Genomic DNA, 14,269 nt, shown 5'->3' on the forward strand with positions numbered 1-14,269 from the left:
GTGGGCATGATAACTTCTGCCATTGGCACCAGTGTGTTCAGAAGGCACCAACCTCTGTGCAGTTCAAAGCTGAGCAGAGGGTTAAGCAGCTTTAAAAAACTGTCCTCAGAGACAGTGAGACAGCTGTACTCCCCTGGGATAATAAAATCAAAGGCAAGCATGTTCAAATGTTGGAGAAAGTAGTCTTGAGCAAGGGAAAGTGATGGAAGATCTTGCTTTTCAAAAAAATCTGTTCTGCCATGAAAACTATTGCTGTTGACATTCCCTTATGTCAAAAACACATCAATTGCATGCAATTGKAAGAGAGAAGGGGGAAAATAACAATAAAGAACAAATCTTTCTGACGAGCTTCTAATTCCTCTGAAGACAAGAGCTCCAGGAAATTTCATCATTTTGCTCTGGACCTTGTCTGTTACTGGTGAATTCACAAAGGCAACATTCATCTGCTGTGGTGCTGTTGATTGTAAAACAAAGTGCATGATCTTACTAGAGCTCAGAAAAYGTTTGATAGTTTTGAGTTTGGCACTTGCTGTGATAGCGTAGGATGCTTGTTTGTCTGGGGAAAAAAATCCACAAGGCGATGATGCATTGTCACTAATTAAAATCAGAAGGAATAGTTGARCTGTTTGGGGGAGATGTAATCAGCTGTCTAGTAAGATTAAAGTTTGGGAACAAAAGGCAAATATATTGYAGGTAGAATTCCCAATGTTCAAAGCAGAGATGCAAAATTCATTAATGTTGCTCTCTGATTATGCAGTTAGCCCTTTCCTTGCCCTTGAGTTTACCTTGGCTAGGGCACTTGCAGTTAAATGGCACTGTGGAAATTACTGGAAAACATTAACATTAACTTGTTATTGTAAGCTGACATCATGCTGAGCCTGATGGGAAGTGAAAATTTATAAATAGCTTGTCCATATGTGTAAGGCAAAAATCTGATGATCTTCAGCAGTAGCATGATTCATGTGTTTGCAGTAATTTAAACTTCATCATGAATTTTTGACGTTCCTATGAACTTCATAGTTTCAAAAATTTCAGGAAGTTCAGTGGTCCAAAACTGGTAGAACTCTGAGAAAATACTGTTGATATTTTCTGTGCAGTTTTGGTGGTACAATCTACATTGTACTGACACTTAGGTATTCTTCCTTCTGTGTTTTCTGGGGAGCCAAGTGCTTCCAAGAAAAGTATACTTAAAGCGTAATTTTGGCTTTTTTTCCTCCCCACATAAATTCTCATGCACGTGCCTACTATCTATCTACTGGAATTACAGGATCTGAGTTGTCTGACTCTGAGATGCATCCTTTGTATATTTCAGATAAATCACTTAATCTCTGTTTCCTTGTCTGCAAGAATTTTATAATCTTTTATGATATGGGAGAGGGGGGCATATTGAGAAACTATATGTGATTACATAAGTAAAATGTAATTTTAAGTAAAAGCTTTATTTCTGTGTCATGCATGGAAAAGAAGCAAAGAGTTGTGTATTTCTTTCCTCTTAGGTGATCTTCCTTGTTGGAAAGTGGCTGTATCCACWTACATGTGTGCTGAGCAGTGCTGCCCTGTAGAACAAGGAGACTGAAAAGACAGAAGGGCTGTCTGGTTGAGGATTGTCCTGTTCCTCCCCTCTCATGTCACTAAGTGGGATCCTCTCACAAAAATTAATCGCTAGATGTTGCTGTAATAAAAGAAGAAAAAAGAAAGAGTTTGCATTAAATGCAGCTTCCTCTCTCCAGTTGTCCTATATACTGCTCTCGTAAAGCTGAACTCGTTATTAATGTTTATCCTTGGAATTCAGTTTGACTTATCTGCAGGTTAAATCCACCCATCAGCTATGCTRTCTAGACATAAAGTTACTTTTATTGCGTGTTTTAGTTGTATGTTTCCTTTTATAGGGGTAATTTTGGCAGAGAGAAGTTCTTGTGAGTTGTGCTTGCATTCAGCTGCATTGGTGTGTCAGAGGAGTTTGGCATTTGAGTTCTTGGTCGGGGCACCATCGTGGATGGTGTTTGATGTTTCTGCATAGCTGTAACCCCAGGGTCCCCCTTGTTATCTCCATCTAACTGTGAGAATTTTCTTTAAGGGAGGGACATTTGCCCTGCTGTTGGCACYCAGAGAGGTGCAGCAGTCCCTGCCATTGAAGGGCAATCAATCTTACGTGAATTTAGCAAGCTTTGAAATGTTGGCTCAGAGTTCAAACAAAAGTGTAGTTGGTAATATTGAGTTCCTCAGATGCACATGGAGCCATTAACAGTGACAAAATGCTTGTAAATAAGCAKCAATGRAAGTTGATCCTCATGCACAGAGACRTGTACAGTTATAACTGACAATCTATGAATGGGGAAAAACTTTCTGAAGTTGTAATACAACTTTGAAAGGCATCACCATTTTTTTTTGCCATCATTATAGCTTGCTGCACTGGGACTTTTCATGTGTCAAATTATTCCTCAGACTTTAAAAATACTGAATAGTTTTCTTTTGTTTGAGAGAGACCTGTATATAAATTTTTCCTTCTGCAAGTTTAAAATCATTATTTGAAAGTAGTAAATCACTGGAGCTGCAAGTTTTACTTTATTTTATAATGGGAATTTGGGAACTAAAAGCATCAAATTGATTTAGCTTACTTCTAATTATTTTCTCAACTTGTGTGCTAATGCAGACATTCCTGAGGCAGAAGATCACCTCTGCTGAAACCAGCAGAGCTGTGGGGTCAAATGGCACTGTACTTCTGCGCACTGTTGATAAACATGTTYGTATTGTGTCTCTTACCATGTCAGCTTCTTTGTATCTGTGGGTTAGCTGACAATATTCCTGCTAATTATAAATACCCCTCAGCAAACAAGAATGTGTGCCTTGGTATTTTATTTGTGTTTGTTTCCTTCATGTGGACATGTACAGGAGAACTGTTACAAAGACATAGCAGGGGAAAAAATAATTTCCAATTTTTTCACTGCCACCCCCAAAAAAAAGGAAGAGGGGAAAAAAAGCTGGGGTGTGTATTTGTGTATATGCTTTGAGGTAGGTGGATTTAGGCAATGATGAGTAGATTTTTAGGATAGCAGAGTATAGTCTTGGAAAAAGGCTTCATTGTATCCTTCCTAATGTTTGTTCTGATCAGAAATTCAGCCTGAGGACAGTGCTTAACTGCTTCCAGCAGTTCATTTCTCTAGACTGTGTTCATTTCTCTGGACTTTCAGGTTTTGGTTGCATGCTGTGGCAAGATAATAGGGATGTTTGCMGAGAGTGGAAATGCCACCAGCTCCCCAGTAGCCTCTTTCATCTGTGGTCAGGCTGGCTGGTTAAGAGGATGTGTGTGAGATCCACACAGATCTGCCTTTTCTTTTTTTGACCGGTCAGGCAGATTTGCCTTTTCTTAGCCCTGTCTGCTTATTGGGGTTTTCTCTTTGCTTATCAAGTCTGTCCCTAGGTCTTCTGGTTGGGTTTCTCTGCCCAGCACATGTACCTTTACTTCAATTGCTGCTTAAAAAATATCTGAAATCCTGATGGTAAAATAAGTCCTAATAATGATAAAGTCAGACCTCGTATGGGGTTTGTGTATGAATAGGCAAACAGTGTACTTCCAAGAGAAAATTCAGCTGGCTCTTCCAAGTAAAATGAATCTGAAGTTTTCTTGGCAGCAAACTTCATATTGTTTTGTTATCTCCTAATGAAAATTTTGAGTCCCATACACACATTTTAAGCTGCAATTCAGTTTCATCCTGACTAAACAAGGAAGAAAAACCTGAAGAAAAACGTAATAAAAATCATATTGCAAGAACTTTGATCTGTGAAATCACACATTTTTCAGGCTTGTTTTAGGGAAAAATGGGTTTATCATCAATGTTAAGAAAACATGTTTAATGATGGATGTTTTGTGACTTATGTCTGTCACTGAGAAGAAGGCAACTTTGCTGTTTTTCAGCATCTTCTAACATCATTAGTTATGGCACATTGATAATTTTCAGATTATTAAATAGCTGTGTTATTCTAGCTCAGTTATACAGAGTTAAATATTTTTATTCATAAATGTACATGTTTTCAAGCCTTTTTTACTTGTTAATTCAATCAAATATGCTTGCCTTCATTTTAATCAAAACAACTTATTAATTAATGTATAAACCCAGCTTTTTGAATTTTGGTGGATGTATTTGGAAGAAGGATTCAAGTGCTATAATTTCTCATGAATAATAAAGCAAATCTAGATAATTAGATGATTAAATGTGCTGACAAAACAAAGCTAATATTGTGGAAAAATTCAATTGTGAACCAACTGTTGCTTTAAAGGAGAAAAAAAAATTGTACAGTTTTCAGAAAATTATTTGCAAAGGGAAATATTTTAACTTCAGACTGAGTTTATTAATCCTTACTAAAACAAATTTAAGGAAGCAGTACTTATATGCAGTAATCATACATGACAATCATATAATGTATCTCTGGCAGAAAAATAAWCTGATCTGTTAGTTGTAAAACTACTATGATGAAATAAAAGACTTCTAGGAAAGGAAATGGTAGGTACAAAGGAGGCGATGYTTATAATAATTTGGTATATATAAATGATCTAGGAATGTGAGAAGAATGATGGCTTTTCTAATACTTTGTTCAGGGATGACATGAGAATTGATGAACATTTGAAATTGCTCTTCAGTATGTTGTCATTTAGATGGGGAAATAAATTCAGAATATTTATTCTGTCCCACAAACACTGGATAAAAACTTTTCTCATAATTAAATACCTGAGATAAAGAAAACCCTTAATGACTGTAATAAAGTTGATCTATCYGAAGTTGCTAAACCTCAGTGTGGCAGAGGCTGAGTGATGTGCTGTGAGGACACTGAGCACAGGGTGCCACCAGCAGGGCCTGGTGCGGCCCCTTTGAATCCTGTGGTTCTGGACTCATTTTAAACTGTTACTCTGCTGTTTGTGGCTGCTTTTGTCTGGGGGATCAGCGTGGACTGTAGGCACTGTGTTCATACCATACTGGTGGTAAAACATTAMATTTCTTTTCCACAGATACAGGTTTTTAACAGAGCAGGGTGGTAAGCAGATAGTTATAAACTCTCCCATCAATTTTTGTATGGATATCTTCCTGGAAAACTGGGGGGGAGGAGGGCGCAGTGAGGTTTTTAGTCCCATTGTAATTATCACACTGGCGCTTTTCATCCTTAAGAAAAAATGGGAGGTTTTAAGACTTGTTTTTCCCTGGAGCTAATTATTGTAACTTTGAACTTTTTATCATCCTAATAAAAATGCCTTCACCTGTCATAGCAGCTGGCCAGTTTTTATCTACATGGTCGTAGTAAAACAAAAATTGGACCTAATTTTCAGAATACAGAGATAACTTGGCAGTTGTATTWATCATAGAAGAAGAATAAAATTTTATCTGCCTTTAAATGAAAGAAGAAAAGAAAAATTACATCTGAAGTTTTTTTTCACTAGCATGTTAATACTCAGGCAAAAGCTTTTGATGGAACAATTCYGAAAAAACATGTTTAGTTTAGTAAATCTTACTGCTGCCATTTTTTAAACATGCTTTTTTTTCTGCCTTCCCATGTTGCTTCAACCTTTATAGCTTGGTGAGTGGCATATTTTGGAAAGCTGTATTTACATAGTGTTTTCTTTCAGCTGCTGAAACATCTGTAGTCTTCATATTTTTTTAGGGAGTTAAAGGATCTATGTTGAGAATGTGAAGTTTAAGGTGATATCAGTTTGGTTTTTYTGGTTTATATTCCTCCCCCCAAAAGCACTGAAATGAACACTGGGAGCATTGTTTCAGTCTTGGACTTAGGAATGTGAATATTTGTACTGTATACTTAATTTCRTCCAAACATAGCTGAGGGCATGCATGAAAAAGTTTTTATTGCTTCAGGTCATCTTAAGGGGAGGAAAGCTTAACAGTGCTACTTCACTGTGAAGTGTGCAACTRTATAACCTCCTGGTTTTGGAAAATCTCATTGTTTGGAAAAGGCACTTGGTGCAGCAACATGCTGAAGGCTGTGCTTTCTTTCAAGTGTGCAATGTGTATGAGCAAACATATGCTCATGTGCACCAAGTATCCACCTAATCATGGTTTTATGTTGGACATTAAAAGTTCGTTATGAATTTCAGAAACCTTAGTTCCTCATGTAAAGTTATTGCTAATGCTACAAAAATGTTAATTTTAATTTGTGAAAAAGTGTGTTACGCTAGATCAGCTTTGTGGCTGTTGAAAGGTTATGCTGTGTGTGCAGTGCCTGTGTATGCAGGAGAACTCTTGGCATCAAACAGAGTTTGCACTAGGTAAAATTTGTGTTTGATACAAGTTTTCCTCTGTCACTACATTCCTTCATTATTTTGTGTATTCCCCAGCAATTGAAGCTGATGTAAGAGCTGCTGAAGATAACAATCTGCTGCATATCATATCAGAGTTAGTGTGGGGGAAAAAATGTCTCTTCCTGCTTCTCATGATTTATATTTTTGGCTTAGCAGACGTCTAATCATTTAAGTATTTGTTGCTTTTTTTWAAAAAGCAATGTGCATTTTTTTTCACTTAATCATCCAAAATGAACACTTGGAAAATAGCAGATGTTATGTCTTAAGGCCTGCTTGGGTACAAAGAAAACACTCAACTTTCTCATGTCATGACAGGGAGGCACAGAAGTCTCAGTGTTGCATCCGAAAGTGTGCTGTTGGGTGGGGGATGGATGTGAACAGGACACAGGGATATGTGTGCTGATTGACCAGTTGGAGAACCAAGCAGATTCTTTTTTTCTCTTCCCTCCCCTACCCTCCTCTGTTTTTTTCCCCTTATCYTGAGGCTTCTGCAGCTAAAAAAAACAAGGGTGAAGCACTGACAACTCGAAGAAAGTACTGTGTCTTGGTTTGAAAGACAGGTGTTTGCCAATGAAGGCAGGGRCCCCCCTTGGAATGGTGGATATGAACCCCCTTCCCTCCAAATTATTATAGCTTTGAAAAATCACGGGCTTTCAGGCAAGAATATGGGTAAAAGGGAATAACAGTTTTTRCTMATATGTATAACAAGGTGAAACAAGTAACAATAACAATAGCAGCACCCAGCCCAGTCCCAAACCCAGTGACAGCCTYACASAGAYMCASCCTCCCCTWTGGTGCAGTTMCAGTTCCAGCCGGCAGGGGCGCTGTTGGCTCCCGGCCGGGCAGGGCGGGTGCGATGATTCCCCGGCGGCTGCAGGGGGCGCTGTGGCGCGGGTCCCRCTGGTTCAGATCTCCCGCGTGGCCAATGGCGGACACAGAACAGCAGAGATGGGTGGAGAAAAGAGTTCCTCTGCAAACTCACAGCGGAAACGCTGATCCTGGTGCTCCTCTGGACAGAGAGAAACCCCAGGACAGTCGGATGAGCAAAGAGACGAGCAGAATCCCGCAGCTGCAGACGGGATGCAGCGGAACTCGACCACAGCAGCTGGAATGCCAGGGGTCCCCAGCAAGGCACGAGGGCAGAAGATCACAGTGCAGCAAACAGGAACCAACGGCAGGAGCTGGGTTCTGCAGCAGCAGATCCACTGTCCTCCCCTGAGCCAAGCAGGGCAGGAAGTGAAGCTACCYCCCAGCCATCAAAAGGATGACCTGGCAATCAGTGTATCCCAGCAACAAAATGGGAAAGAAAAATTCCCAAGAAAGGAAACAAAAGGAGAAACTTTAACCCACAACACACTGAAAGTTGGGAATGGCTGGAGAGTAGAACAAGGCTTCAGGCTGAGTCCTTGGATTTTGCTCATTAGGATATAGTGTCCCACCTGGCCTGGCTTGGTGGGGCTTGTTTGGKTTTTTTTCTGTGTTATTTTTCACTAAATAGACCTGCCATGCAGATSGTTTTACTGGCAGCAGCTTAGGACATGCCAGCTCAGAGTTAGAACCTTGTGGATGGAGGGGTCTCAGAATGATCAATAACTGGACACTGTTGCCCATTATGTATCCAACTATCTGGACTTCCATGCCTTGCGCTGTTCTAGCAACTCTTGGCCAGATTGATGGGCGGTCTCTGCTGTCCTGTTGATGTCTTGTCCTGACTCCTGAACAGCTTGCTTAGGGGAGGAAAAGGTTTCTGGGCATCTGTGAACTCACTGTCTTTAATGCRGGATATTCCACAGAACCACAGGCAATACCTTGTCTCAGTGAGTGTTGTATCTATTAAAAAGAATCGCTTTCAGGCAGYAAGATGTCAAAAACCTTCCTCCACAGATAATGCAATTCCTTGATAAAGCTACCTTTAAAAAAGAAAAAAAGTCATTAATATATTTCCTTTGTGTAATAAAAAAACAATGCCACATACACAAGGAACACCATGACCTCACTGCATTTATGTGTGAGGAATTTAGCAGAGGATTTTAGATAATGTAGTACTTTGGACATGAGAGCCATGCACTGGAAAGCCTGTCTGTTTTATTTGTATAAAACAGACTCMTAAAACTTGCTACCTCCTCATGCAAACATTGCCTGGCTTGTAGTCTTAGAACATGGAAGCCACAAGGAGGCCAGAGAATGACATGTCACATGCAGGAAGTGAAGAATTACTGAGTCTATCTTGTACATACCACTTTGTTTGGTTGCCTCTGGTTTTAGCTTACATAAAGGAAGACTTTATATAAAACATGCTGATGTTAATTATAATTTCCAATTTAGCTTAGGCATTCTAAAATCTTATTCTGAGAAAAGAATTTCTTTGCGGRGAAAGCTTTCTAGGTATCTAAAGATTGGTGAGGGTGCCTGAATAAAAGCTAGAGGGCTTGCAGTAAGAAAATCAGGATTTTATGTGAAAAGTCAGAACMGGCTAAATTATAGTTGAATGTTTTCGTTGATGGATGCCAACATTTTTCAAGAGTACATCAAACTCTTGCATGAGTTGCACCTTCTAATTCTACAGCTTAAATATGACTTGTGTCTTGTGATTTTTACCATCTGAATAATATTGAAAGGATGTGATTCATGTAGAGAATTTACTCCAGGGGCACTTCGATTGCATTTTCAGTAATGAATTTCTTACCTGGAAAAAATTAAATCCACTAATTTGACCTCCTTCGTATGCACAGTTCTTTCAAGACCTTTAGCTTGAACTATCAAACTACTTAGGTTTTCTCTGTCTCTGCACAGAAGGCACTTTGAGAGTTGTTTTCAAAGCTGAAGAGATTAAATTAATTTAGGCTTCTAGGAAAAAATATGATAGCCCCTTCATAATTGTGAAAYAAATTTTATGTTATTGCTTAGAGGTAAATTCATTGTCATTCCTGGAAATGAACTCAAGCACGGAAGAATAAAATTGGAAAGGTTAAGGCACCAAATGGTTTTCAATTAGCAGAGGATATAAAAAGCAGTAARAGCTTCTGCAAAATATTATTTTCCATTTTTGTTCTTTTTCTTCTATAATGTCTATGACTTAACAGAGATTAAGGGCAAGCCACGAAAAAAAAAATAGAGAAACTATTAGTTATGATAGCTTAGTGCATTGGTTTTCATGAAGAAAGTTAATTTGAGGAGGTACTTGCATAAACCATTTTAATAAGCTAAAACTTACACATGGAAGAGCAGACTAAAGCAGAGGATTCAAGCTAGAGATCTCTGGTGACACTTAGAAATGTTTGCAAACTTGCACTTCTGCAAAGCATTTTGTAGAACAAGATCAAGTTTCAAAAAGATCTTGGAAAGATCATCTCAAAGATGCTATCAGCAAAGTGATGTTCAGTTCAGAGGACTTCAGAAGACTTAAAAAGAGACAAAAAGACACAGTTTTTTCTCCAGGATGCATCTTGCCTACAGAACACCTGCTAACAAAAGGAAGATGAGAATTTATTTCATTGTTCCTGTCAAAAGGCCCCAGTGGGATCTCTGTGTTTAATAAGTACCTCACTAGGAAAAAATCTGGGCTGACTGAGTAGTGTCCAGAGAACAATTGTTCAGCGTGAGGGCAGTGCTGGGAGCAGACAGGAACACCTTACCTCAAGAGCTTGGATTTTGAGGATTTTGAGGGTGAAAGACTAAAGAAGATTGCATACAAGTGTTCCAAAATCTGCTTTCTTGGCTGTTTTCAGGATTAGGACAGTCAGGCATTTATTTCATCGAAGAATGTTTAAACCCAGCCTTTGTGTTTGTATGAATTAGATAGTCTCTTGACATCTCTTCTGTTCTGTTTCTGTGCTTATTTGAAAAGACTGCAGCTGTTTTTCCACTTAAATGATTTCACAAAAAATAACGCAGATGAAATTGTGTCAARTTATTGCTATGTGGCAGTGCTTGTGTTTCCAAAACAAGCAAACAAACAAAAAAATATAACCCCCGGAGCAAGTGACAATTGGAATGTGGACAACCAAGATCTGAGATTTGAAAATCTGGATACAAAGGTTTTTCTTTTCCCAGAGTGAAGTGAAGGCCCCAGCTTGATCCATTAGTCATTAAATTGTCACTTTGCAAGTATGAAGTGTTAATACTCTTACGTGTCAAGAGTGTTTCCATATAAAATGCTCACCAATTGTATTTTCAGAAATGGTCTGATAACTTTTAAGCTTCCTAAATTCCTCACGTCGTCACTTTCCGTAAATAATGGGGGATGTACTTTTTCAATCTGTATAGGAACCCTTCCTGTAAATGTAATTTACCTGTGTAAGTGAACAGAATTTCAAATTTTGAGGCTGTTAGGCAAAATTCCTTATGCTGAATAAGATCTTMGGGGCTTCATTACTGCACCATGCATTTCCATGTGTTTCTGTTTAGAAACTAGCTCCCCTATGTGTTTCCTGTGCATTTGAGTGTAAATGGGAAAAGCTAAAACCAAGTGGGATGATACAGGTGATGTCACTTGTGTCTAGTATGTGTCATGCACCTTCTGCTACATGAAGGATGGGCACTACAGAAGCTGGGCTTGGAGTGTCCCTCTCCACTGTGCAGTTAGTGTCAGCTTTCTTATACTACCTAGTGTTTTTATTTCATTCTTAGATTACTGTACTTTTTRTTTTAGCAAATTCTTTTCTTAACTYTTTTCTATATATTCAATGCTACCTGTTTTTAAATAGCAAAGGAGGGTCTCTAAGACCCTCCTTTGTTTTGTTCACTGTCTGACCAGAAGGCTACAGGTCTTGCTTTCTATTCTGGTGCCTTGAATTCTTTCCTTCATCGTAGCTTGGACACGTCTGTTAGGCTTTTACATGAAACTCTGAAGAAGAAAGTGCAGAACCTCAGTGCAGGAGCTCAGTCTTCTSAGTCCTTGGAAGGGGAAGGTGTGAGCATCCCCCTGCTCTGTGAAACCAAACAGCCCACAGTGTTTGGGGCTGGGAATGAATGTTCTCAGGAACAGGAATAAAGATGCTTTTCTGTCAGCACTTCAGAGTGGTTATRGATAATAATTCYCTTCCCTGTSTCCTTGGCTRTACTTGTACAGTGCAAGCAGCCCCRCTCCATCYAGTGTGCCAGCTGCCAGTCTGCTCCCAAGCAGTTGTGCTGGCACTGGGGAGCAAAGGGCATGGCAAGAAAATTGAAAAATGAGGGATGCTTGAGTTGGAAAAGGCTGGAGAAGTGATGTTCATTCAACTGCCTTCTGTTCACTTCATGGAGGTTAATGTCTTCCAGTCCTTTCTGTGTTTTGTTGTTCAGTTACTGCAAAAATGGAATTTTAAAGGTGAGGCAACTCAAGGATTTAAGGATTCTATCTGCTGTGAGGCCAAGTGAATACATTTTTTTCCTTGAGTAATAGTTGTTCATTTTGCAGGTGACTGTTTCATTTTAGTTATTTGGAGGAAAAGCAGTGGCCAGAAACTCTTGATTTCAAGTTTGTGGTTTTTTTTGTTTTTTTTTTTTTTTTTTTTTTTTCACTTGCTGCAGTCGTACCTAGAATCAAACCAGTTTGCTAATTTGGACTTTCAGAAGGAACTGGTCAACATCATTACCTGTATGGGAACCAAGCTGTGGCTGGCTAAAAGGTAAGATAAAACACAAAATACCAGTTTTATAAATAGAGTTTACTAMTGTATGGGAGATTTGGTTGATTTTTGTTATTATTTTAGCAAGGTGGACAGATTTGTTTTATCTAGAACACAGTTAGATGCCTTACTGGCTTGCTGATTTGTAATCAAGATCTTTTTTTTCCAAAAGCAAGGATGAAATAACATTGTCATCCAGTATTAAAGAATAAAATAATTGTGAATGTGCATTCCTACAGAAATAGACATTTTGAGGATAACTGTTGTTTCTTGGCTTAGAGAAAGATGCCAGCTATAAGAGGTTTTTATGTTACTATTTTTCTGACTATGACCTTTACAGAAAATTAGTAGGAAAATGTCATAGTAATTGTTTAAACTAAAAGTGTTTAGCTGCCCACAAATAATCCAAGATAGTTTTGAAAACATTTTTTGTAAGTTCATTTTCAGGTGACCTACATCCTGCCTYCCTCTCTCCCTTTTTTTCTGTCTTTCTTTCCCTATATAGCTCTGTCCCTCTTTTCTTCTTTATTTCATCAATTGCTTTTGAGAATTCCCACCCAAAACTTTAAAGGAATCAGTTGTGAACAGAGAGCACAGGTCCTTGCAGAGATAGATAACTGGGAATATCCCACATTTTACGCTGTAGAGTGAGGGCACCAGTGCAGCTAGTGTGGGTCTCTGATTAAAYCTGAGTCATTTTCTGAATATCAAAGCTAAAATCCTTAAAGGTTTGGAGAAAGGGGAGGCTGTCTAGTGGGTGGGGAAAATCTGTCAATGTTAACTGAGTTGGGGTAATGAAGACAGGGATTGTCTTTGGGAATTACAGAAGTGTCTCCTCAGAGAGTGAGAGTGATGATATGRCAGATAAAACTTGGGGCAAATAGTTTTGAAATGGTGCTCATAAAGTCTGGACTCTACCTGGCGAAAGAGTGGTTGACTAAGCTGATTTTTTTGTTTGAAAAAAAGTACTTTTGTTCTCGGTAAAACCCAAGAGGGGAGGGGGCAATTATCATAAAAAGAATGAAGAAAACCACAGAAAACACATTTCTGTTTGTGTATTAATCTGTGTTGTGTATTTAAATATTGTGTATATCCCAAAGAAGATGCAGYAGGAATCAGAAGCAGTATAAAGACAAGTATAAAACAGTTTCTACTTGGTGACTGATTAAAAGGCTGGGATATTTTTTTAATCATGGAAAACCGACAACTGAGGGATGTGAAATATGAGTCACTTAGAAAGGGACAGGAAATTAGCATCCTAACCAAGGTGGCAGATGTTAAATAAACAAACTAATGAAGTTTTTAATGTAATTTTAATTTGGCTGTGGAACTCCGTGATACAAGATAGTCTTGGTTTTAAACCTGTCTGAATTTTTAAATGGTTTAACGGAGTCATGGAAGGAAAGTCCWGTGAGGTTACTGAGTATGTAGACATCACAGTTGGCTCAAGAAACTCTTGGCAGCCTTGAGGGTTGAGACAGAGATTTTGGCGAGTGTCACTCTTGTTATGTTTCCATTTCCTGGGCATCTGCTGTCTGCCTCCATTGGAGACATCATGGTGGATTTGGTGGACCTTTTGGCTTCAATCATCATAGGTATTTTTAAGTGTTTAAATGGGAATGTTTGCATAACTAAATTAAATCCGTTGATACTGCTCCATAGAGTAAAAACCCAAACACTAAAAACCAAATTCAGTAGAAAGATACTCATACTAAGTAATTCAGCCCTCTTTCTCTTGCAGCAAATATGTAAGGGATGGTCTCTGTTCATGACAGATTTTAAATAAGTTCTGTTTTCAAAGTATTTTTCAGAACTACCCTTATTAATACATCAGTCACATTAGTGCTGACTCTTTGGTTGGTCTTTTTATTAGGTTTTTTTAAAAACTTTATTTTCATCTCTGGAAAGAAAAAGCTTTCAGGCTTTCTCAAAGAAATTCTTGTCCACAGTAAAGGTATTTTCCTCTTTCACTTGCCTGTAAAAAGTCACAGCTGTATGTGCTAATATTAACTCCCTGTCAGCAGCACATTTTGTTAGTTTGTTGTAGCCTCCTCATCACAGTCTTGCATTCTCTATAACGCAGCTAACACTATACATGAAGTGTTCTAGAATATCTTTCTTCMCAGACAATAAAATTTTATATTGTGATCATACAGCCTTGCAACACTGACCTAAAGCATCAGGTTTTTAACAGACGGAAACAGTTTTTGCACGTTTCTTATATATTTCATCATTCTTGCACACTTTGAGCTAAGGTGTATTTCCTTCCTTCCTTCCTTCCTTCCTTCCTTCCTTCCTTCCTTCCTTCCTTCCTTCCTTCCTTCCTTCCTTCCTTCCTTCCTTCCTTCCTTCCTTC

At 38.6% G+C, this 14,269-nt stretch overlaps 1 protein-coding gene across 1 annotated transcript in view; it reads left to right on the top strand.

The window, feature by feature from the left end:
- THADA (THADA armadillo repeat containing) overlaps window positions 1-14,269 on the top strand; it is a 154,811-nt gene that overhangs the window by 82,255 nt on the left and 58,287 nt on the right. Inside the window, exon 30 of the mRNA XM_057367662.1 lies at window positions 11,799-11,913. Within this exon, the coding sequence (XP_057223645.1) occupies window positions 11,799-11,913 (115 nt within the window). The remainder of the gene's footprint in view (window positions 1-11,798; window positions 11,914-14,269) is intronic.

This window comes from Malurus melanocephalus, unplaced genomic scaffold, assembly GCF_030028575.1.
Source record: "Malurus melanocephalus ecotype Western Australia unplaced genomic scaffold, MMel_1.1 scaffold_82, whole genome shotgun sequence".
NCBI lineage: Eukaryota > Metazoa > Chordata > Aves > Passeriformes > Maluridae > Malurus > Malurus melanocephalus.